Raw genomic sequence first — 25,096 nt, 5'->3', positions numbered from 1 at the left:
ATTATCTCTCAATTCAAAATGCAAAAGTGCAGGGCTGGAGGAATAGCACAGCGGGTAGGACGTTTGCCTTGCAAGCGGCCAACCCGGGTTCGATTCCCAGCATCCCATATGGTCCCCCGAGCACCACCAGGAATAACTCCTGAGTGCAGAGCCAGGAGTAACCCCTGTGCATCGCCGAGTGTGACCCCAAAAAAGCAAAAAAAAAGTGCAATTGATCATTTTCACAACTGGGTGATTGGGGATCATTTTCTTCCTACTTTTGTATGTTATAGGTTTTTCAAAATAATTTTAAGCATTTAAATTTGTGTTTATATTAATGGAAAAAGAAAACACATTCAACTAGTAAAGTGATATACATGATAACATCCTATAAGTTTTAGTTTTGCACCTATGAACCAATGTCTGAATGTTCTAGATTAAGTCACCACTGAATTCCAGTTGGATATCTACACAGTTGGATACTTTTACCTGATTTACCCACCTTCCTTCCCCTTCCCCTCTGGGAACCATTAATTTGTATAATAGTCTGAAAGTTTATTTTTGTTTTATTTAATTAATTAGTTGGGCTGGTGCAATAGCACAGCCGATAGGGCATTTGCCTTGCAAGTGGCCAATATGGCCGACCCGAGTTCGATTCTTCCGCCCCTCTCAGAGAGCCCAGCAAGCTACTGAGAGTATCTTGCCTGTACGGCAAAGCCTGGCAAGCTACCCATGACGTATTCAATATGCCAAACACAGTAACAGAAGTCTCACAATGGAGACATTACTGGGCCCGCTCGAGCAAATCTATGAACAACGGGAGGACAGTGACAGTGACAATTAATTAGTTAATTTTGTGTCTTTATCTCAGATGCATTTCTTTGCCTCATAAATCATGTCATTAAAAAATCTTTACAATTTGGGGGGGGGGCGGGATTCATCCGAGGCTTCTCAGTATCCCACAAAGTCTATACTTCAGCCAGACTCCAGCCCTGCTCCAACTAGTCTGCAATATTTCCATGGGTTCCTTCCTCCTATTTCCTAAATCAACAGTCTCCCTCTACCCCATCTCCACATGAATATCCCCTGCACCATTTGGTGCCTCTGTGCCTTGGCTCATTCTATTTCTAGGAAGTTCAGCTCAGAGACTGCTTCCTCCAGGAAGCCTCCCATACTCTCTTCACACTGCCTCTGATATTTTTTCTCCCCACAAACAGTCCTTGGTGTCTGCACCAGTCTTTCTCCCTGAACTGTTTTCTCTCTGTACCCATGTTGCCTCTTCCCTGTTGAGGGATTGCTTCCCAAAAGAGAACAGACTAAAACTTTAGTGATGATAGCAAGAACAGACAGTAAAATTCAAATCATCCATCCCCCCTCCCCTACTCGATTGTCTCATTAAGGAGGTTTCTACCCTGCTCTTCTGTAGCAGTCATGCTGGTAGCAGGTACCCAGGCATTGTTAACTGATGCTTCCCTGAAATCTATGACAATGCAGCTATGTGCCATTGTGTGAACTACAGAGCCTCCAGCTTTCCGTGAGGATTTCCCAGATCCTGAAGCCAGTGAGCCTCCCAATCTGCCTGCTAAAGGGAGTATTCTGGGACCTAACCCAGGGTGAGCAGTATAGGCCCAGGCATCGATGTCTTCAAAACCCCCCAGGGATCCAGATGCAGGTGGTCTTTACTCCACTTCCTCCCACCTTGTATTGGTTGAGATAATAAAATTCCCATGCCCCTCTCTTTCAAATCCCACCAACAACAACTCAATTGTGTGGGTCAGTTCCCCCCTTTGTTTCTTTCAGCCCTTTGTTGCTACCTTGTTGTGTATGTTTTAAGGCCTACTTATGAGAGATCATTCTGCATCTATTTCCTTTCCTTCCGAATCACTCAGCCTAATATTTACTAGTTCCATCTTTGTCAGGGCGAATTGCATGATTTTGTTCATTCTTGGAGCTACATTCCATTGTGTCTATACACCACAATTTCTTGATCCATTCCTCTATAGTTGCAGATTTGAGTTGTTTCCATATTTTGACTATTGTAATAAGTGCAGCAGTGAACATGGCACACATATATCCTTCGAATCAGTGTGTTTGTGTTTGGGGGATAAATGCCAAGAAGTGGCATCACAACATCATGTGGCAATTCTATTCCTGTTTTTTTTTTTGGAAGGGGGACATCTCCATATTGCTTCCCATAGAGGCTGAACCAGACAACATTCCCACCAGCAGTGGATAAGGATTCCTTTCTCACTACATCCATCCCCACCAACACTGGCTAGTTCCAGACTTTTTGATATGTGACATTCTCATTGGTGTGAGATATCTCATTGTTGTTTTGATTTGTATTTCCCAAATCATGAGTGAGCATTTTTTTCTATGCTGTTGCAGGCTACATTAAAGAAATAATTGCCCCATTCATAACAAGCAATTCAAAATTAATTGTTTTGTTCTGCTTTGGGGGACACGATTTGGGATTTGGGGTGGAAACATTCGAATTATAGTGGTGTGAATGTGCAATGGTGGTAGGATTGATATTTGAATGTTAAATGCAATGAGTTATTATAAATAACTTCATTTAAAAATAAATAGGTTACTACATCCCCCCCAAAAAAATAAATAAAACACTTTGCTAGAGGACCTCAAAAAGAAAAAAAGAAGGAAGAGAGAGAGAGAGAGAGAGAGAGAGAGAGAGAGAGAGAGAGAGAGAGAGAGAGTCTGGCCCCCATAGCTCTGTGACATGCCACCATTCTTGATTCATGGTGACCCAGTGGAAATCCTGTGCTTGCAACCTCCCATGGGCTCAACCAACTCTAACATTCTCTGGTTTCCCCAAGTGTGTGGCTGCGCCCTGGCCCAGTCAGGCTTCTTCTTCAAGAACCAGGAGTACATCTGCACCCAGGACTACCAGCAACTCTACGGCACCCGCTGTGACAGTTGCCGGGATTTCATCACCGGCGAGGTCATCTCTGCCCTGGGCCGTACCTACCATCCCAAGTGCTTTGTGTGCAGCCTATGCAGGTGAGTGGGAACTTCTGCCTGAGCCCCAGGGGAGGGTGGACAAGCTCTATCTGGCAGCTCTGGGTGCTGGCCATTGTTCTGGGAGCTTGGATTTCTAGACTCAGGGATGAAGGCACTGACCAGACAGTGGTTTCTAAGCCTTTTAGCAGCTGAATCTTCATTGTCAAATGCCATGTAATGTGAAACACTAACTGGTGTGTGATGAAGGCAGAGTGAAGGTCTGAGCTCCCAGTATGCTTTGGAGCATCCCAGGGGAACCACTGAGTATCCCACTTCTCGGAATCCACTTTGGCAGCCCCAGATGTGGTCCCGGCTCCCTTTATCACAGCTGCACGTGGCACAAGGCTGTCTACTGATAACCAGCCTTTGTGAGCTTTGACTTATCTACTAACAAAATGGGCATTAACATTCTGTGTTGCATATTTTAGGAATATAGGGGACATAATGCACACAAAGACCTCAGTTCATATTTCTATCTGCTGTACCACCAGAACCTCCCACTGCTACATATCTGCTTTTATTGCCCCTTTTGTTATAATAACGGTCATCATCTAGCCTTTCAGACATCCCTGATGACAGAAAGATCACCCTCACCCCTCCCTCACCTCCAATATCCCAGTCACTGGTTAACTTAGCAAATGGACATTACTGGGCACTGCATGCCAAACACTACATTAAGAAGATGGAACAAATAAGAAAACCTTCAGACCTGCCCACAAATACATTAAAATTTAATGGACTACTCCAATTAAGTCACGGTGAAAGTTTTTTTAATGTATTTTTTTTATTGAATCATCCTGTCACCGTGAGATACAGTTACAAAGCCTTCATGAAAGTTTTCAGTTATACACTGTTCCAACACCCATCCCTCCATCAGTGTTATTTCCCAACACCAACAGCTCTCTCCCGCCACACCCCCCGCCCCGCCCTAGCCTGCCTCTATGGCAGGCCCTTTACTTCTCTCTCTCCCCTCTCTTTCTCTCTCTCCTCTCTCCTCTCTCTCCTCTCTCTCTCTTCTCTCTGTCTGTCTCCCTTCCCCCCTCCCTCCCTCTCCTTCCCTCTCTTCCTCTCTCTCCTTCCTTTTGGGCATTATTGTTTACAGTATAGTATGTTTGGTCATTTGCCCACTTACGATGAAAAATTTTTGTCATTGGATTGAGCTCAGGATCTCACATATGTAAGGCAAAGGCTCTACCACAGATCTACTAGCGAGCACAATGGGAAGTTTTGTTAAACTCATGAAGACAAAGTGGGTGTCCACAGCTGTGCTATGTCCTTTTGACACAAGACTGTGCCTGGGCTCAGTGACTTCCAGGACTCCTCTTATTCCATCAGTTGTGGTACATAGCTGCAAGGCAGTCCCTAGGTGTGTGTGTGTGTGTGTGTGTGTGTGTGTGTGTGTGTGTGTGTGTATCATGCACACTAGTCATGTCCTGGATACAAAATACAATGAATTTGCCATCTCATCAAAGCCCATAGCAGGCATTCCACGCTGCAAGACTGGGGGCAGCCACACCCCGGATTGTCAGTGCTGAGAAGTCCACCAAGTTTCTATTCATAGGGAGACTAACACTTAGGAGCTTGAAACTTCTGAGCTGCATCACTCAACCTGCTCTCATGCAGAGGTTAAAGACCTTGAAACTGCCTAGATTATAGTAAAAGAAGTTGTTTGGAGAGAAGACAGCATATTGCAAAGCCTAAAGATTTTAGATATTGATCTCAATGGAAATTATTAGTGAAAATAGTCAGTGCTAAGTGAGGAATACAAAATAACTTTTCTTGCCAATGAAATGAGGCTCTTTATACATCATAGCATATATATATATATATATATATGAGCATGTATATACAGAAGCTTTAAAATTATACAGGCTATAAAAATATAAACTTAATATTTGTAAAGTGCTTAAAACAGTTTTAAACACAGTAAATTCCATGTGCATGTTTGCTAAATAAGTAAGCAAATAAAACAGATAATGACAAAGTCCAAATACTGACTATTTGGAAAGGCCAGTAAACTAGATAAACCATTCTTGAGGATGGCTATTTTTAAAAGGAGGAGGGGAAAAACAAATTAAAAATGATTGCAGTATGAAAACAATATAGAACTCTATAATATAGGACACTCTAATATAGAACTTCAGAGTTCTGCTTGAACATTATATACAAATCTGTGGCAGCTTGAAACTGGAAGAAATAGATGATTTTTTTCATTTAAATGAAAGTTCTCAGTATTGATATAACAAGAAGTAAAAAGTCTGAATACAGAGATTCACAGTACAAATTGGTGAAGGGAACCAAGGCCCAGATAAATTTCTAGTTAAGTTCTATTTCATCTTAATCTTCAAAATGATTGCAATTATTCAGGAAAAGGGAACAACTGCAGGAGGAGATGTCAACTCGTTTTTCTACAAATGAGACAAGTAAGCTCATGCTGTGATCAGCCCAGGGTTTAAATGATATCATGTGGACCAGAGCGATAGTATGGGAATAGGTATCCTTTCACACAACTGACCTGGGTTCAATCTTCGGCAGCACATATGGTCCCCCAAGTAGTACCTGAGTACAAAGCCAGGAGTACTGAATACTGCTGAGTGTGGGCCAAACACACACACACACAAAAAAGGAAAAAACAGTAATGTCAGGTCCCTAGTTCCTAGTTGAGTGCCTTACCCAACCAATTCCACAGTTTACTAAAGAATTTGGAGCACACAGGGAACCCCTCTGTAGAGGAAGTGTTGAATGTCTACCTCGTCCCCCTTACAGGAAGCCTTTCCCCATTGGAGACAAAGTGACTTTCAGCGGGAAAGAATGCGTGTGTCAGACGTGCTCCCAGTCCATGGCCAGCAATAAACCCATCAAGATTCGTGGACCAAGCCGTGAGTCCTCCCATACCAGCACCTCCCCTCTGCAGACACTGTCTCCCCGCTTCCTGAGTGCCAGCACTAGTAACTGTTTTCTTAGGCTTGTTTGAGAAGTGGGGAGATTCCCACTCTGGAGCACATCAGAAGCATGACCCAGTTGGCACACAGCCCAGACTCACAAGCCTCCCCAGGCACCAGCGTGGGCAAAGCAGGCTGCCCAGCTGGAAATGGTGTGGGCCAGCCACATGGTGGCCATTTGGGTGGGCTTTTGTGGGAGGAGCTGGGTTCCTGATTTCACCTCCTCTCTGAGTCCCCAAGTCCCCAGGGCCCCCCCTAACAGAGATGATCAAGTGTCTAATTGTAAGTGGTTCTCAGTTTTTGTTTGTTTTTATTTTTTTGTTTGTTTTTTTTGTTTTTTGCTTTTTGGGTCACACCCGGCAATGCACATGGGTACTCCTGGCTCTGCACTCAGGAATTATTTCTGGCAGTGCTCAGGGGACCATATGGGATTCTGGGATTTGAACCTGGGTTGGCTGCATGCAAGGCAAACGCCCTACCCACTGTGCTATCGCTCCAGCCCTAGTGGTTCTCAGTTTTTACAAATACCACTGGAACTCTGAGAAGGGAGATTCGAGAACATCCCACAAAGACGTGTCTCTTAGCCTGTGTGTAGTGTGGCATTGCATCTGTATCTGGTAAAAATACAAATTTTCAGACCCACCTCGGACTGCTCAGAATGGAACCTAGAAATCACATTCTTTATCATCCTATGTGATTCATTGATTCTTCCAAGTTTGAGAGCCCTATCTAGAGAAGGGGAGATGTCTATTGGGACCTGATTAATGTTACGCTTTCTTAGCAGCCCTGGGGGTGGGGGGAGTGAAGGACCAAGGATGAATGGGGTCTCTGGGAACAGGGATTCTAAAGTCTGGAAAAGCCTCTCCACTGGATAGCTGGTGGCAAGCTGTCTAAATCACTACCATCAAGCGCTCAACTGCTCGGGCCCCTCACACATGAATGAGCCCCTGATGTCTGGGGACCCACCAGGCTCAGCTCTTGTTCATGTTACATGATGCTTCGGCTGCATGGGCAGAATCAGTGACCAGCCATTAGCCCGCTGCGCAGTGTCCCTGTGTGGGCCTGGGTGCCAGGGCTTAAGCTGCGCTCCTGCAGAGACCGCACGCCAGCTGCTGCCCACCCAGTGGAGCACGGAACACCCGAGTCAGCAGAGCTCAGCTCCCAGGGACCCATTCGAGCCCACCCAGTGTGGTGAGCTGGGGGAAGTCCCCCTCCCCGCTGCCCCATGCCAGTCAGTAGTTCCTTCATGCAGAATGTGCAGTGACCTCCCTCCCACAAGTCTGCTGCTTCCTTTGCAGGTGGCGAAGAATCACCCCAACTTGCCATAACTTCTCAAACATGTCCTCCAATGGGACAGCTTGCTGGGGTGCTGCCATGCCGACCAGGGCCTCAGGGTGCAGCTGATGAGAGTTTGGGGTGGGAGGTGGGGACTGCAGGACAGCGTGTGAGGCTGCAAAAAGGCAAGTCGGGGATCTGGAACTGCTCCCCTGTGGCGTGGAAAGCAGTCCCCTGGCTTCCCTGACACTAGGTCGACCTAGCTTTGTGGGAACCAAATCCTCAGTGATGAGAATCAAAGTAATGTATATGTCCAAATAGAACACGTAGGATGCTGTTCCAGCAGGATTCCTTTAGAAAGCAAACGCCCTGGAGGGCGGAGAAGAGGCATTCTGCATCTATTGTTATTTCTCTCAGCTCATGCCACATGTACGTCAGACTCCGGGAATCTTCCACATGAGTATGTGCTAGGGGAGACTGCTAAATGTCCCCTCCATCATTCTCTAGCTCTGAGGGCAGAGCAAAGAAGAGGAATAATGACACCTGTCAGTCTCTATGGGAGAAGAGGCATTTCAACTTCTCTTGTTGTGACTCAACAAGTAAAGACATCCTTGGTGGGTCTTCAGGGAACAAAGTTTGTAGAAATGTCTTCTCTCTGGAGGTGGTAACTGTTCCTGCTGCAGAATGACATCACCTGAGACCCCAAGGGTAAGTGGAACCAAAACCTGAGAGTGCTAAGAACATTTCTTAGAAAAGGAAAACAAAGAGAAAGTGAATTTTTTTAAAATTCGGGTATGTGACGTTTTAACTCCAGAGGATGAATCATGGAAGCAATGACTTCAAAGGAGATCAAGAATACTCAGGAACCATTAAAGGGAAAAACTCATGTTACTTATCACAGGAAGAAGGAATGTTTCCCCCACAGACCTCATTGAGACCAGCAACAGTAGAAACGTCACCATCATCACCACCATCACAACCAACACTCATGAGCACCACCGCCATTGTGGCTAGTGCAGCACCGAAATGACCACATTTACTACCAGGAAAAAAGATGGTCCCTACCACCTTGGCCACCAGCTCTGCTAACACTGACCATTTGTAGTGTCCAGTGCTGTACTAAATTTTCTCTTCATAACATCTCCTTTAGTCATTGTGACTCTGAAGTAGATAAGAGTGAGTTGCTTTATAGATGAGCAAACAGAGACCCACTGATCCTAAGTGACTTGTCCAAAGTCCCGCAGATAGTAAGTTACGAAAGCCACTTACTTTTGTTGATCTGAGTGTGCAGGAGGTACTAAAAATGGCTGTCGGGCCTTTAGAGACCTCAGCAGATGGAGGGATTTGGAGAAGACTTTCTGCCAGCTGGTGGTTGTAATTCTGGAACACAGAGCAGCAGAGGAGTGGACAGTTGGCTCTGCAGCAAACTGGGAACAGGGTGTGGCCTTCCTGGCTCTGTTTTTCACATCACACTCCCCAGTAGGAGCCAGGCTCTGCCCATGGTTAAAAGTGAAAGGGGAAAGAAGAGGGAGGGAAAGATCTTGGAACATCCGAAGCCAGCATAGTGGAGGAGGAGCCATGAGGCCTGAACAGAAAAGCCCAGTGGGCAGGCACCCAGAACGGCACAACAGCGGTCAGAGTCGGACAGTGCCCATTAAAGGCTTCCCCGTCAAAGACACAAGAATGTGAAATAACGGTGGTGGACACTTAGTGGCCACGTGTGTGAGACACAGTGCTGAGTCCTTGCAAGCCTGACTAAGGTTCCATCTCCCAGCGGAAGCTACTGCAGTGAAGCAACTGGGCTCAGCCATCAGACCGCCAGAAAGTAGGGGTGCCGACATCTCCCCTCGGCCACTCACCACTGAGCCGAACCTCTAACAGTACTTGGCTGCCTCCTAAATTTTACCTCAAGACACTGAGTTCATCTTAGAGGCTGGGGGTCATTATCGGAGTGTCAAGAGACAGGCAGCTCTGGATATGTTTTCTGGAAGAGGTGGTGACTGTGTGGCTGGTCACGGCCTGTTTCTCTCCTTGAGATCCACAGTGAACTTGGCCAGTGGATAAACAGACTGGTGAAGTGTGAGAAACATAGAAGAGAAAGCTGTCCTTGTCTTTGTGTGTTTGAAGAAAGCAGTGAGAGTGGGGACCAGCCCCTGTCAATATAAACTGAGGCTGTCACCCACTGGGAGGGGGTGTCACATAACTGAATGTAGAGGGTCCAAAAAAATGGCAACAGTAAAAAGTTCCTGAACACACAGTGATGAGAGAAATCCAGAGTCGACACTGTCATGAATCTGAGGTAGTTCCAGCAGGGCTCACCATGTTGCGTTCCTCAGGTGAAAAGTGGTCATCCATGGAAAAGGTTTACAAAACCTTATTCTAGGATGCCTGAAATAGGTGTCATCGCATGGAACTGAGCATCGCTGACCAGTTGGGACAGCATCATAACTCCTTGCCTGTGCCAAGTGAACTTCCTTCCTTGAAGGCAGGCTGCCTGGAAGGGGACAGAGTACCTCTCAGGGGGGTGTGGATCTACCTTGTGGGGTGTGTGTGACCAAACACTCTGTGAATCTGAGCCAAGATCCGTCACCTCCAAAAAGATTTAGGACCTGCTGAAAGCTCCAGTGATGTTTAACCTTTTTTTTCACAATGAAGTATTTTTTAACTTAATTTAACAGTAGTCCCTCTGGACATTACTGGACATTACTGTAAAGTTTACAGATCACAGTGGAGGGTAAATGGGAAACCTGGAAATTTTTACTGGCTCTAGTGTAGTATGGCATCTTCCCATGTTGCTGCAATACTGCCAAAGAGCTCCCAGTTGGTGGTCGTTCTGGGAGTTCTCTTTTTAAACTTTGCAGCCTTTTCTCCCCGCTCTGTGAAGTAGAATTTTGCACGAAGGAGACGGTGGTCCATTCCCGTTTGGAATTTTGGGACAACAGCGACATCAGAGAGATAGAACAGCGGTAGGGTGTTTGCCTTGCACGCAGACAACATGGCCAACCCGAGTTCGATTCCTCCGCCCCTCTCGGAGAAGAATTGTTCCTCGGAACATGCGATAAAAGAGGTGTCGGAGGCATCGGTGTCCCTGTCAACACAAACTTGGCCATGAGCATTGATTCATTCGAATGCCTAACAACCCAAATCGGACGTTTACATTTGAATAGATGTGGCTCACTGCCGGCAGTTTCTATCTTCGTTGTCTACGCACCAACATCTCATTATGATGAAAGAGAAATTGAGAAGTTCTACATGGAGCTGGAGAAGTTCTATAAAGAAGACCACACCTTCTACAAGATCATTGTCAGTGATTTTAATGCCAAGATAAGACCGAGAAGATCAGCTGAAGAACTTCACATGGGGACCCATGGCCTAGAATGGAACAAACAGGGTGAGAGACTGTCTGAGTTCATTATGTCAACCAAGACCATCCATGATAACTCACAGTTCCAGAAGTAAAGGTAAAAGTAAAGGCCCTCCTGTTGATCATCGATTTGCTCAAGCGGGCCCAGTAACGTCTCCATTGGAGACTTTGTTGTTACTGTGTCTGGCATATTGAATACATCACGGGGAGCTTGCCAGTGCTGCCGTGTCAGTGAAGCCTTCAGGGTCAGGTGAATGAGACCAGTTGTAGTTACTGATTTTGGCATATCGAATACACAACGGATAGCTTGTCAGGCTCTTCCATGCAGGCGGAATACTCTCGGTAGCTTGCCAGTCTTTTCGAGAGGGATAGAGGCTTTTGGGGCGACCTCTAATTGCCCTTGTAGGTGTTACCATATTTGAACCCTATCAAATATGGTACGACAATTCCGGAAGATGGGTATTCAGTGTCTTATGATGTGTCGCGCGGCTGGAAAGCGTCCTGGAGTGTGGCGGCGGCTGGGTAGTGGAGGTAGTGTCCGTAGTGTCTGCCAGTGGAGTATTTATCTGGTCCCAGTAGGGGTAGGGTGGGTCTTCTGTGCGCAATCCGATCCATGGGTGGTTGGTGGAAGCAGACAGGGCAGGGTAGGGTGGGGCTCCTGATTAGAATCCCTTTGTCACCTGTGGTTGGTGGGAGCAAGCAGAGAATCTCTGTCCCTGGGTCCGCCGAGCCTGGAGTCCAAGGTCTCAGAGAGTTCCGCTTATCTTGTTCTGTGGGTCTTCAGTCGTGCGTGAGTCTCAGCCGGAGCTGCCACGCGGGTCTGGAAAGCGTCCTGAGAGCTCTTTGGCACTATTGCGGCAACATGGGAAGATGCCATTGTTGACAACATTGACGAGGAATATGATCGACTGGTACAGCACCTCCATGAATGTGCGAGGAACGCCAAGAGAGAGATAGTCACAAAAAAAGCCTGTCTTCGAAAACTCTTGAGCTTATTCGCCAGCGTGGTTTGGCGCATGCCTCAGGCAACCACAAGCTAACGTCCGAGCTCCCAAAGCAGTGCAGAGATGCGATCAAGGAAGACCTCAAAGAGAGAAGAGCAGAAGTGCTGGTAGATGCGGCAGAAGCCGGGAAAAGTATTCGTAACGCCCGCCTGTCCTTTGCCAACTACAAGACCAAGATGACTGCCCTCCGACGTCCTGATGGATCCATTACATCCTCCAGAACGGCAATGGAGAAAATTATCCATGACTTCTACTCAAATCTCTTCGATAGCCATGTCCACTTGCCGACATACCAAATTCCACAGGATGGATATGTTGTTCCCAACGTTCTCCCTTCCGAAATCTGACACGCCATTTCATCGGTAAAGAAGCAAACAGCACCCGGCCCAGACAAGGTCAGACCTGAACACCTGAAGAACCTGCCATCAGTACTCATCAATTCACTGGCTCGGCTCTTCACACACTACCTGTCTGAATGCAAGGTTCCGTCCCAATGGAAAACCAGCAGGACCGTACTACTGTTCAAGAAGGGAGACATCCATGACATTGGCAACTATCGCCCGATCTGCCTATTGTCTGTCATCTACAAGTTGTTCACTTGAGTCATCCTAAATAGGATTGGCAGAACACTAGATGAAGGACAACCATGCGAGCAAGCCGGGTTCCGCAAAGGATTCAGCACCATTGACCATATCCACACGATAACCAAGCTCATTGAGGTTTCTCGGGAGTTCAAGATGCCGCTCTGTTTAACGTTCATTGATTTAAAGAAGGCCTTTGATTCTGTTGAGACGGAAGCAGTCATTGAAGCCCTAGCCAATCAGGGCATTCAAGCCCAATACATCAAGATCCTCCGTGAGCTGTATTGCGGATTCACTACCAGGATCTCACCATTCTACAAAGAAGTGATCGTTGATGTCAGAAGAGGGGTTCGGCAGGGTGATACCATTTCACCGAAACTCTTCAGTGCCACCCTCGAGAACATCATGCGACGACTGGAATGGGAAGGAATGGGAGTGAAGATAGATGGTCAGCAACTACACCACCTCTGCTTTGCTGATGACATTGTTTTAATAACACCAAACATCAGCCAAGCGGCACAAATGCTGGCCGACTTTGACCGTGAGTGTGGAAAGGTAGGACTACAGCTGAATCTTACGAAGACAATGTTTATGAGAAACAGCCTCGTTCCTGATGCCCCATTCGCTCTCAACGGAACGACCATCTCCGAATGCAACAGCTATGTGTACCTAGGTCGAGAGGTCAACATGACAAATGACCTGGCACCCGAGCTGCGCAGGAGGAAGAGAGCAGCTTGGAACGCCTTCAAGAGCGTCAAAGAAATAGCTAAGAGGACGAAGAACCTCCAGCTCCGGGCACATCTCTTTGATTCCACTGTTCTTCCTGCATTAACATATGCCTCAGAGACCTGGGCCCTACGCAAACAGGATGAGAACGCTATTCAGGTCTCCCAAAGAAGAATTGAAAGAGCTATGCTTGGAATATCACGTTTCACTCAAATGAGAGAAAGAATCCGGAGTTCCAACATCCATCAACGATCAAGAATCAGGGAGGCTGTCTCATTTGCCAAAGTGTCAAAAATCAGATGGACTGGTCATGTAATGAGATTTAAAGATGACCGCTGGACTAGAGCTATTACCGACTGGATTCCACGGGATGTCAAAAGACCGCGTGGCCGCCCACCTACCAGATGGTCAGACTTCTTCATCAAGATCATGAACGATCGGTTTGAGGCTCTTTATGTTCCCAGAGCGAACAGATGCCATTGGGCTACACTAGCACGCGACAGGGACAAATGGAGACATTACTGGTGCCCGCTCGAGCAAATCCACGACTAACGGGAAGTTAAGTGATAAGTGATTAAGTGTAGTATGTGGTCTTGACCCATCAGGCTATATCTCCAAGGTGCATTGCAACTGCCAAGTTCTGGGGCCCTGACACACACCAGACCTCTGTCTGCCAAAGTGGGGGGAAGTGCTAGGGAAGGAACTCAAGAGCTGGAGTGCATGGGAGAGCCCCAAGTCCATCCCCATCAGCATATGGTTCCCCAAGCACTCCCGAGAGAGCCCCCACGCAGTGATCTGGGAGTACCCCCAAGAACTGGGCCAGGTATAGACTAAAACATATAAAAGGGGATTGTGGGTGCCCTTGACTTCTCTAAATTTATATTCTAAAACCTCTGATTATTAGGGTGGGATGGGAGTCAGGCACAGGGTAAGATTTAATCCCAGGGAAGAGAGAAAGAAATTTCCAAACTTTTCTCCTGGTCCACAAATTTTCTCGTTCTCCCCTCTACAGGCCTAGGGCTTGAAGAATTTTGTAGCCAGAGATCTTGCTGCCCGTTTTATGTGAGGGGCCATTGAAGGCTCTTGGAAAGGCAGCCAAGAAGCACTCTTTCTTCTGTCTTTCTTTCTTTCTCTCTTTCTTTCTTTTTTTCTTTCTTTCTCTCTTTCCTTCTTTTCTTCTTTCTTTTCTTCTTTGTTTCTTCCTTCCTTCCTTTCTTTCTTTCTTTCTTTCTTTCTTTCTTTCTTTCTTCTCTCTTCTTTCTTTCTTTCTTTTTTTTCTCTCTTCTTTCTTTATCTCTTTCTCTCTTCTTTCTTTCTCTCTTTCTTTCTTTCTCTCATTCTTTGTTTCTTTCTTTCTTTTTTCTTTCTTCTTTTCTTTCTGACCCAGTAAGGCTCAGGGGTTACTCCTGGCTCAGCACTCATGGAACCCAGCTGACAGTGCTCGTGAGCCCATATGGGGTGCCAGGGATGGAACCTAGGTTGGCCAAGTGCAAGGCAAGTGTCTTACCCACTGTCCTATCTCTCCAGTCCCAAGAGGTAGTTTCTGTAGTTGGTCCTATGCTTCATGGGGGCCCAGAAAGTGCCCAAAGCTTCTGCCATTCAATCAGCCATTCAAATACCAGCATCTCCCAAGGACCTTGGACAAGGCTCCAATTCCCGCCCCTCCCCAGACAGGGATTAAGCAATAAGCAGACACTGGGCCCCCTCATGGCCTGCACAGTCCAGTGTGGTGGTGATGTAGAGAGGGCACCTTTCTGCTTCAGGGCAGACTCATCAAACTTTTCTCTTCCTACTTAGGGAGATGGAAGTTTAGTGTGAGCACACTGGGGAGTGGGCAGACATGGTACAGTCTGTCCTTGCGTGGGTACCATCAGCCTGCTCTTCCATACTCAGCAGATTTGCTTTGGCTTCTCCCTCTGTGCCAGACACAGTGCTAGGCAAGAGAATCAATTCTGCCATAGAACACACAGCACAGACCTGTGCTTGCAACTGAGCGCATGGCCAGAGAGTGAGAACAGAGACTCTGAGATTATTCCTTGCAGGAGCGCTGCTTAGCCTTTCCTGAGTAGAGATTTTGTATAGTTTGGCAGGTGTGGGTGTCCAAATGCTCCCAAGGGACACTGTTGCAGAAAGATCCAGACCATGTCGAGTAGCAGGAAGCTTCTTTCTATATGGGGCTGAACAGTACAGTGTTGGGCTTCACTGGGAATGAGAGACAGGAACTTTCTGGAGAAGCCCAAGGACTTTTTCTCCTTCCCCCTCACACCGAACCCTGTGTGGAAAGCACCAGGCTCCAGCAGTCCTTTCTCTCTCCCAGGGGGACACCCAGACATGTGCCAGGGCCGTTGTGGGAACAGTTGTGGGAAGCTATGTCCGGAAGGGGGGCTCTTGACTCACTCCAAGACAGAGAGTGGTTACGGGGACCCACCTCTGCTCAGCTGCATGCCTTTGTCTTTGCAGACTGTGCTGGGTGCAAGGAGGAGATCAAGCACGGCCAGTCACTCCTGGCGCTGGACAAGCAGTGGCACGTGAGCTGTTTCAAATGCCAGACGTGCAGCGTCATCCTCACCGGAGAGTATATCAGCAAGTGGGTCTTGCCCCAAGCCGCCCCTCCCTGCCTCGTTCCCCCTCCCCTGCCCTCTGCCGGGCCCGGGCAGCAGCTCCCTCCCCATGTCTTGGTTCCCAAGATTCTCTGCTGGTTCCCTTTGTTCTGCTCTAGGCTCCCAGGGCCTCCCCTCTGAGCACCCTCCTTTCATGCCTCACAACCCCAGACTCCAGCACTGAGGCCCCGCACACCTGTCGCGTCTCCCATTGATCGCCTCTCCCGATTACTTTTAAGCATGAAATTATGTTTTTTATGGCACTATTTATGGTTGTTGTTCTGAACAAATACTATACTAATGGCTGAGTGTGCCTGATCACCTGGAGCCTCGTTAATTCCCCTGGGAGGAATTGATCCCCCTATTTTAAAAGCAGTGGACACCAGGTTCTGGAGGAGTAAGTTACTTGCTCTGAAGACAATGGTTTTTGTTTGGTTGGTTGGTTTTTTTTTTCCTTTTGGGCTCACACCCAGCGATACACAGGGGTTACTCCTAGCTCATGCACTCAGGAATTACTCCTGGCAGTGCTTGGGGGACCACATGGGATGCTGGGAATCGAACTCAGGTCAGCCACATGCAAGGCGAACACTGTGCTATCACTCCAGCCCCTGAAGACAATGTTTATGCTCTTTGCCTGGATAGGAGACCCAGCCTCAAGTCAGTCACAGTATTGTTGAGTGAAGCTAAAAAGAAGTGGTGGCTACACTCTTCGACCCGTACCTACCTACTGAGGGGCCAGACAGACCCTCCTGGCTAGCATCAGTGCCCCAGCTCTGCTCTCCAGAACCCACAGCTCTTGCAGCCACTCCCACTGGGTCAGTGGTCTGGCCAACAGGGAGTGTGCAGTGCCTCAGTTTCCCCTTAGTTTCGGGAAGCTTAGCTGCCCGGGGGGAGACTAGAGAGCCCGGGAATGAAGATGGGGAGCACAGAAGGCCAAAGGCCTGTTATTTCTGGCCTGGCTGAATGCAGGGCCAAGGGGATGATTCTGTCCCCCTCAGCCTCAGAATTAATAGTGCAGGCACAGGGGGTAGCAAAGATGACCAACAGCCATTCAGGCTCAGCTTGGCTACCCAGCCTGCCTGAGCAGAACAGAGCTGAGCCGAGAGCCACAAGACCCTGGGGGACCCCTAGACACTGTGGTGAGAAGAAGGAGCAACTTCAGAGTCACCCAGACCAGGGGCAGCAGCTGACAGAAAGGAACAGGGAGCTGCCTGCCTCACTGTGACAGAGACGCCAGGGAAGAATTGAACATTCCGGGAAAGGGGACGCCCTTTCCAGCGGCAGGAAATAGAATCTAGACTGGGCGAGTCTCCTGAAGGGGCCTTGAGGAGGGAGCAGGTCACAGAGCAGGGGACTAAACGGGGTGCAGAGGGGTTGGGGCTTTTTCCTTCGCTCCCCGTTGGAGGTGAGCCGAGGTCGCCCTGACACTCTACAGTGGGCGCTCCCCCCAGGGCCTGCCAAGTTAGGAGTGCCCTTGAGTGTCGCCAAGCCGGGAGGCTGACGTCTGGGAGCCTGGATCGGAATTCCCCAGAGGTGTTTGCTTGGGGCTCCTCTGAAGGAGTCTGCTCACGCACACAGAGTGCCCACCTTGCAGCCCGGCCCAGCAGAGTGGCAGATGTGAGCACCAGCTCAGGCCTCAGTGCCCAGGTGAGAAGCCCGGTTTGCCTGACCTCGGCATACAATTCGACTTCTCTTTGTGTTTGAAATGGGGACAGGCAGGCTTACCTCATCAGGTTTTTGAGGACTCCAGACACAGAACTTCACTCTTGTTATATGCCTGCAAAATACTACTTTCCTTTCTGTTCCAGAGCCCCCAGGACTCACCAACCCTTGGGTCCGAATTGGGCTCTTATGTGCAAATTTGTCCCAATCCAAGAATTTAGACCCAAGTTCTGCTGGCTCATTGTCCCCAACCCCTGACAAGGACACCCCCACACACACACACACGTACAAAGGGTTACGCTACCCTTCTGCGCACCCACTTACCCAACAAACAGGATGCTGTGGGTTGGGTGGGAGACTTGTCTCATGGGCACAGTCTCCTCTCAGACCTTGCCAGGCACAGACAGGCCCAGCAGCTGCTGATCCTGGGCACTCTGCCACTGCCCTTCTCCCAGGCAGGCACCCCGGGGTCCAGCCTGGCCACAGGGGAGGGAGGCGCTAGGCCTCACCCCCAGGCTTCTGTGACTGCCAGTTCTGCTACCCTGCAAGGGCAGGAAGTCCCTCCTTCACACGTCCATCACACTTCATAAAGGCATCATCATATATCTAGGGGATGATATATATAGTTGGGTGGGGCCCAGATCTCTGGCACCCCAACTACCTCCATGTCGACCTTGGGAGGTTGAGTCCCAAACATTCCCCTTGAGGCCCCTCTTAGTCAAGGTCCCGCGAGTTGCCATTGGCTGGGCATTTGTGACAGACCTGAGCCCCGGCATGCTCAGGAAATCTGGGTGAGGCATGTCATGACAGACACCAAACCTCACAGGGCTGCCGTAGGATGACCCAAATACCCAGCAGAACCCAGCAGAGGCCCTGGCACACATCACATACACCATGAATGTTGGTGGCTCTCAGGAGTAGGGACAGGCTGAAAATAATTATCCCAACAATTAAAAGGCCCTTTTAACCCTTTTCACCACAGAGCAAGGACAGAGCAGTGAAGAGGCAGTCCAGGGAGGTGCTTGTTGTCTACTGTTCTGAGAGTATCATGGGATGGTTTCAGTCCAGGCGAATCTTTCTCAGAGGCAGGATGTTGAGGAGACACAGAAGTGGGTCATATTGATTACCTGATTGCTGGCTGAGAGGAACAGCACAGGACAGAGATGTTTCCCATGTGCCCCTGAAGTGTGCCCTGCAGAACCATTACCTTTTCTGAATAAGATAAAACTGCAACAGGTTGTTTCAGTGATGCTTTAGAGTCTCGGGGGGATAAAGGAAAGAGTGGGGGTCTAGAGAACCGGTGGAAAGAGAGAGCCGGGAGAGCAGAATTCCCCAGAGGTGCTTGCTTGGAGCCAGTCAGAATGTGAAGAGCAGAGAAGGGAGATGTCTAGACAACACCTTTGATGGCTCCCAGGCTCACTCAGCGTTTTCCAGATGCAGATCTCTGGGCCTCCCCAGGGGTCCTATGATTCCCTACAACTGGGACATGCTGGAGGTGGGGGAGTTGGGGAGTTAACCAACTTCCCAAATGCATCTAATTTTGACCCAGCCACCAGGAGCCCCAGGTCCTGGAATTGCCACATGACACCCCACATGCCCCCCCAAACTTCCTCTTTCTGTGTGGATTTCCTCTGGCAGGGATGGCGTGCCCTACTGCGAGTCCGACTACCACGCCCAGTTTGGCATCAAGTGCGAGACTTGTGACCGATACATCAGCGGCAGGGTCTTGGAGGTGAGTGGCTCTAAGTCCCTGGGAAAGGGTGTGGGCAGGTGGTCTATAACCCCTAACACCAAGGAAGAGGAAAGTCACCCCATGCACCCCTTCTTCCATAGCCTAAACGCCCCCACTGCTGCTTCCTCTGCCCCAGCTCAGCTTGGTATGTGACCTTGAAGAATTACCTTGCCTCTCTGAACACCGTTCTAAAAGCAAGTATTCCTCATTCAAGAGCAGTGCCGTGGGGGAGTATCAGTGGCTTGTCTGCATTCAGACTCTTATGAGTGGGGAATGACAATTCTGATTTCCTTCCCGACCCTGCTAGAAGGGGTAGAGGCTGTTTTTCTTTTTTTTTTCTTTTTTTTTAGCATCTGGTAATGTGCTGATTTAAGAACCAGCTCGTCTAGCAGCTCGCTCCCTAAGCCCTGCTCTGGCTGGTCTGTCACCATGGCAACAGCCCTCTGCAGCCGCTGATGCTCAGCTGGTTCTTTCGGTGCCAGACAACTCACAGCCTTGAGTGTCCTGTCCACTGGCCTCCCTTCCCATACTCTGTATGGTCAGGAAGCCATCCTCCTGTGCTCTGGGAGCTGGAGGAAGTAGAAATAGAAACGAAATTTGGTGCAAAGACAAAAGAATAAGAGCAGGAGTGATCTGATTCGAACGATCGCTTGACCACTAACTCACACCCAGATTTGGAGGGTGAGTCTCATGCCTCTTTAGATCTCAGTTTTCCCAACTGACAGTGATTAGTGGTGGGTAGTATGACTGAATGGGTCAGTACTGCCAGTCGATTCTTTAATTCTCACCTATATAGATAATGGGTCCCAGTGAGCTGGAGCCATCACTGTATTGAGAAGGACTCTGGGACCTTGTTGGGCTTAGCAGGAAGGTGTGTAGGTGATCGGGAGAGTAAGCTGCAGACACACACTAGCCAAAGAAAGAAGGAGCTGACCACTCAAGAACTGGAGAGAAGGCCCACCCAGAGAGTTGAGTCACACAGCTCAGGGGTGCCGGAGAAGTGGCCTCCTCATACGGCTTAGTTCTCAGCCTGGACACAGTCTACATGGGAAGATTCAGCAGTGGCATTTTCTTCTGGAGATTAGTTGTGGAAGTGGGCTGTTTCTCTGTCAGCAAGATGGTAGGTGTGGGGGACGGGGGCTCTTTGGATTTCCAGTGGCAGGAGGTGGGAGTTGAAAAGGAGCAGCACGATATGATTATGTTTTAGAAGACAAATAAATGCAGAGTTGATCATTCTAAGACTGGATTTTATAAGAAATCCCATGGAAGGGCATGGGGAAGGGTTTTTTCTCTTTCTTTATTACAACTCCATGATTTACCAAGTTGTTCAAAATACAAGCATTCAGTGTTCCAACTCCAATCCCACCACCAATGTGACTTTCCCTCCACCAATGCTCCCGGTTTCCCACCCACCACCCTGGCCTGGCCCCTTGCAGGCACAAACAAGTTTACTTCATACTGTGTGTTACAACATGAAGGCAAATGAATTATTAAAGCTGGGCTCAGTAAAAGTTTGGGGATCACTGTGATATCTCACATGGGATATAACATGGTGTTGATGCCAGTGGGGTCCCAGGTGACTTCTGTGAAGTGCCAAGGAGCGAGGCGGCCGCCATGAGAAGCGAATCTGCCATTTCCTGTCCATCCACTTCTGCCACATAGGAACGGCTGGGAGCCTTGCTCCTTACAGGAAAGGAAAGTCAGTCCTCAACCTTACCCAGGCCTTTGGGGTCCCTGCCTTTTGCTCACAGAAAAGAATTTTGGGAGGAGGCAAGCAATGACATATAACAGATTTTATTTGGAAGTTCTGAGGAGGGGATGGGGAGAGTAATGTGCTCAAGTAATGTGTAGTGTGGCCTTCTCCAGAGTAGAGAGGGAGTCCCAGTACACATGCCAACATTAGAATGAAACTAGGAAAGTCCACATCTCAAGATACAGGCAACACATGTGCTCGAGCACACATTCTCTCGGCAGCAAGACCTGGACACAGAGAGCACACAGTCTCGGGCAGCAATACAGGAGCTTTCTTTGTTCAAGTTGGCTTTTATAGGGTTTCTCCAAAGCTGCCCCATGTGAGGGCTTCTACCAGGTAAGAGCCTCTTGCTAGGGTGGTTGCCAAGGGGGTGGAGTTGTGAGTAGCTGATGGTCTTCTTTGATAGTCCTGTTCTGGCTTTTGTTCCTGCTGGAGCATCTCGGGGGGAAAGGAGAGAGTCCGGCATTCTCTGGGTCTGTGCTGGCACCAGGTAAAGGTCTTATCAGACCTCCATTGGTCTGATTGGTTGTCTTCTGTGCAACTTTACCATCATATTTGCTGTGATCCGAGGGAGCAGACAGTACTGTAAAATTTGGAGGTGTCGCACAGCTACCTAAGCTATAGACCTGGGATGATTTGGCGACTTGGCAGTTTGATGAGGTTCACTTGTGGAAGTGGGCCGTTTCTATGTCAGAAGGTGGCAGGTGTGGCTGAGGGCTGCTATGCCTTTAGACAAAAGGGGAACCTGCCCGCCCCCATTCTGAGAAGGACCCAGAGTTCTCAGCCTGGACCAGTCTACGTGGGAAGATTCAGCAGCATCGTGTTCTTCTGGAGATTAGTTGTGGAAGTGGGCTGCTTCTCTGCCAGCAAGATGCAGGTGGGGGGTGGGGGGCTATTTGGATTTCCAGTGGCAGGGGGTGGGAGTTGAGGAGGAGCAGCATGATATGATTTTTTTTTTGGAGACAAATACATGCATAGTTGATCAACTATTGAGGAGTCCAGGGAGAAGCTGGAGAGAGATGCTGAGAGCAGGCACAGAGAAGGAGCATGGGTGGGGTGTTAAACCCAGATCCCCAGGCCTGGATATAGCAGAGTCGGCATCTCTTTGACTGTGCAGTGTGGGGTCTCCGAGATCAGCAGATGTGGTCTGCTTGGAGCTGTGCCTTTGGGAGGAGAACATGATTGATAAGCCTGTGTTAGATCTGGAGAACAGAAAGTGGAAATGGGAGACCGGTGAGGAGGCTGGGACCCCATGAGAAGGCAGGGTGTCTTCAGTGGCAGCATGAGAGTAGGTGGGGTAGCCGCCCTCTCTGCATACATCACAAAAGGAGAATCTCGGTCACTCTGCAACTGCAGGGCAACTTGCTCATGTCAGGATTGAAACAGTCGGAAGTTGCATCTACATGCGGCAGGATAGTAGGAGCTCATCTTACATGCCACCAACCTGATCCTTTAATCCCCAGTAACACATATAGACCCCCAAGTGCTGCCAGGGGTCACTCCTGAGCCTAGAGTCAGGAACAGCACCTGGGTACCACCAATGCAGCCCAAAACCCATCCCAAAAAGAAAATAAAAAGAAGAAGCAATGATTGGGGATGGGAGGGGCCACCAGCGAAGGTCACTGAGAAGTTTCCTGAGAAGGAAGAGAAGCAGAGCCGGGACCATAGGAAAGAGCCATGGTAGGTCTTGAGAAGCCTCCCTCTGATGGGTTGAGTCCATCAGAGGGTCATTCACAGAGCTGGGAGCTGACTTCCTGGGAGTGAAAGATTGTGCTGTGGGGAAAAGGCCTTTGGACTAGGGAAACGTCACCCTCAGGACACCTGTTTGTTGGATCTGCAGGATTCTGGGGAGAGGCGTCCACTGTGGTGGAGTGGAGGGTCAATGTACCAAGAGATCATAGAGATCCTCCAAAAAGGAAAAAATAGGTAGATTCCACCAAGAGATTGTGCAGGAGCTGTCCCAGCTGGGGAGCCAGTCTGTGAACTGGTAATACTGGTGTGGCCCTGGTAGGGCTTTCCTGGAGGGTCATGTGACCCTCTTCCCCCCCCCCCCCACAGCTGCTATGACTGCAGATCCATTGATTCCTTTTGTGCAAGGCTCCATTAGCATCTTACATGTATTGATTTTTTCCCCCTTAAAGTTAGATGAGACTTTTAGAAGTCAACTACTTCACTTCCTTATTTTACACATGAGAAAAGGAAGGCCTACTGGTGGAGGGATGGGTATTCGATCATTGTATGACTGAAACTCAAACATGAAAGCTTTGTAACTGTATCTTATGGTGATTCAATAAAAAAAATTAAAATTAAAAGGAAGGCCTGAGCATGGGATTCCTTCCCAAGGTCATGGTCAGCATTTCTCAGGGAGACCAAGTGCAAATCTCAGACACTAGCATCTGTAGCATCAGGCTCCCAGCTCCCAGCACCCACTTAAGGGTCTTGGAAGGCACAGAATGTCCTAAAAGTTCATTTGTGAAATGGACCTGGAGTCCAGTTTTATCACTGGTTGCCTTGAAACTTTACGGAAAACTCTTGCTCTGATTCTTGAGACTTTGTGAAGCAATGGAAATGCAGCTGTCATTTGGTTCCTGATGTATTATTAACCTGAAATTATAAAAATTTTATTCAGTGGTCTCTGCCTTTCCACCAGCTCTTGCACAGAGCAAGACATGATTATGTTAACCCAAAATTGGGTTCTTCTGGGTTTCCATAAATCTTGCACTAGTGGGTTCTTAAAAATTGTATGAAAGATTCACATACAAAGCCACATAAGATGTCCCTCATCCCATTGTCCCTCAATGTCCATTCCAGTCGACGACTTTGTGAGCCCTGTTCCCTGCCATTCCTGCTTGCCTCCAGTCAGTGTACAATGGCCTGGTCTTGTCCCAAAGCCATCTTCTACCCAGTGTGCATTTTCCTAGTCCAACACTTGTCGCTATCCCAGCAGTTCCCTGACATCTCAGTTTTCCTTAGTCTCTGGCCATGCCCCCATGAGTGTGGGCAAGACCCCCAGGCTCTGTTCCTGTCACTGGGCCTCTATGCATACCTCAGCTGTTCCCTGACATCTCAGCTGTCCTTACGTCTCCCGCCATGGCCATGCGCACATGGGTGAGATCCCTCCTGTCCAGCCGTCTGTCTGTGAGTAAGCTCCCTGCCTGATTCTGCCTTCCGTCAGGGCATTCGACACACGCCTACCTGATCTGCAGTCTGTCTTGGTGAGTGTTCGAAGAGAGAGTGGGAACCTGGCAAGGATCTTCCTTTCATCTGCTCTCCTCTCCCACCCCTAGCCGTCCCATTATGTACATTGTTTGGAGACCTTTTGATGGCGGGAGATTTAAACTGACCAACTACATTAACTAGTACACTTGGAGCTCCTCCTTTCCACTTCCACTATAGCAGTTAAAGGCATGGAACTCTCAGCCTCACCCACCATCCTTCTGTATTGGGTGGGGAGAGCAGAGGAGTGAGCTGGAGAGTGACTTGTTGATCTTGTCTATGTGGTGATGCCTCCATAAAAATCTCAAAAGTTCTGGCTCAGGGAGCTTCCCCATTGGTGAGCAGGAAGCATGGTAGAAAGAGGAGTGCCCTAGAGGGGCCCCTGCTTTACCCTTCACATTTCTTCCATCTGGGTGTGTATCTATATCCTATATCATGTTATTTTATAATAACTGGGTTAACACCTCCCCCTGAGTTCTGTGAGCCAACCTAGTCTAATTACTGAACAAAGCCAGGAGTTGTGGCAACCCTGATTTATAGCCCATTGGTCAGAATTACAGGTGACGTCCTGAGACTGGGGGTTGGGGAGAGCAGTTTATGTGACTGAACTTTCAACCTGTGGCTTCTGGTGCTCTCTTCAAGTGTATAATGTCTGGGTTGAGTCCAGGTATATTAAATTTAAAACAAAGTTGTAGAATAGCCAGCTGGCATGGCAGAGAAGTGCGGTGAAGGGAAGCCACAGTCTGCTGTGAGAAGTGCTATGTGGCCACAGAGCAAGAATGCAGGACATGCACCCAGGTGTGTGACCTTCCTCTGGGGTCACAGGTGGAGAAACTGTCAGAACCCAGGCCATAAAGGAAGTTTGGCTCCATATAAAAAGCCTAAAAATGGTTCTGGCTTCAGACACAGCTGGATCTGGTGCTTAAGCAAAGTAGCATCTCATTGTCTTGGCTACACTCTCTCGGGTTGGCCTTCTTCTCAGGAAGGCTGTTCTTTATGCCATGGCAGTGGGACATCAGTCACCCCTAGCTGACAGTTATTTTGACAGCATCCCTGGTGGAAGGAGAACTTCCCTGTTCTATTACTTTAATAAATAGTCTAGGTTTGACTCACTCATCAACCTCAAACTCACCTCCCATGCTTTGGCTGGGACCACAGAGTTGCAAAGGAGTGTTGGTGGCATCAGTCCTCCTTGGGCTGGCCTGACACAGAAAGTCCCACCAAAAAAAAGGCTTGATGCTGTT

General features: G+C 48.6%; 1 protein-coding gene across 4 annotated transcripts in view; it reads left to right on the top strand.

Moving 5' to 3' along the window:
• Positions 1-25,096, top strand: part of ABLIM3 (actin binding LIM protein family member 3) — a 123,107-nt gene that overhangs the window by 58,438 nt on the left and 39,573 nt on the right. For all 4 annotated transcript variants that reach the window (XM_056124369.1, XM_056124367.1, XM_056124368.1 and 1 more), the window contains exons 4-7: positions 2,814-2,997; positions 5,764-5,876; positions 15,350-15,476; positions 18,790-18,883. In XM_056124369.1, the coding sequence (XP_055980344.1) occupies positions 2,814-2,997; positions 5,764-5,876; positions 15,350-15,476; positions 18,790-18,883 (518 nt within the window). The remainder of the gene's footprint in view (positions 1-2,813; positions 2,998-5,763; positions 5,877-15,349; positions 15,477-18,789; positions 18,884-25,096) is intronic.

The sequence above is a fragment of the Sorex fumeus genome, unplaced genomic scaffold (genome assembly GCF_029834395.1).
Source record: "Sorex fumeus unplaced genomic scaffold, SorFum_2.1 ptg000051l, whole genome shotgun sequence".
NCBI classification, from domain to species: Eukaryota; Metazoa; Chordata; class Mammalia; order Eulipotyphla; family Soricidae; genus Sorex; species Sorex fumeus.
Note: the sequence above shows the minus strand (reverse complement) of the source record. Positions and strands in the feature narration are given on the sequence as shown.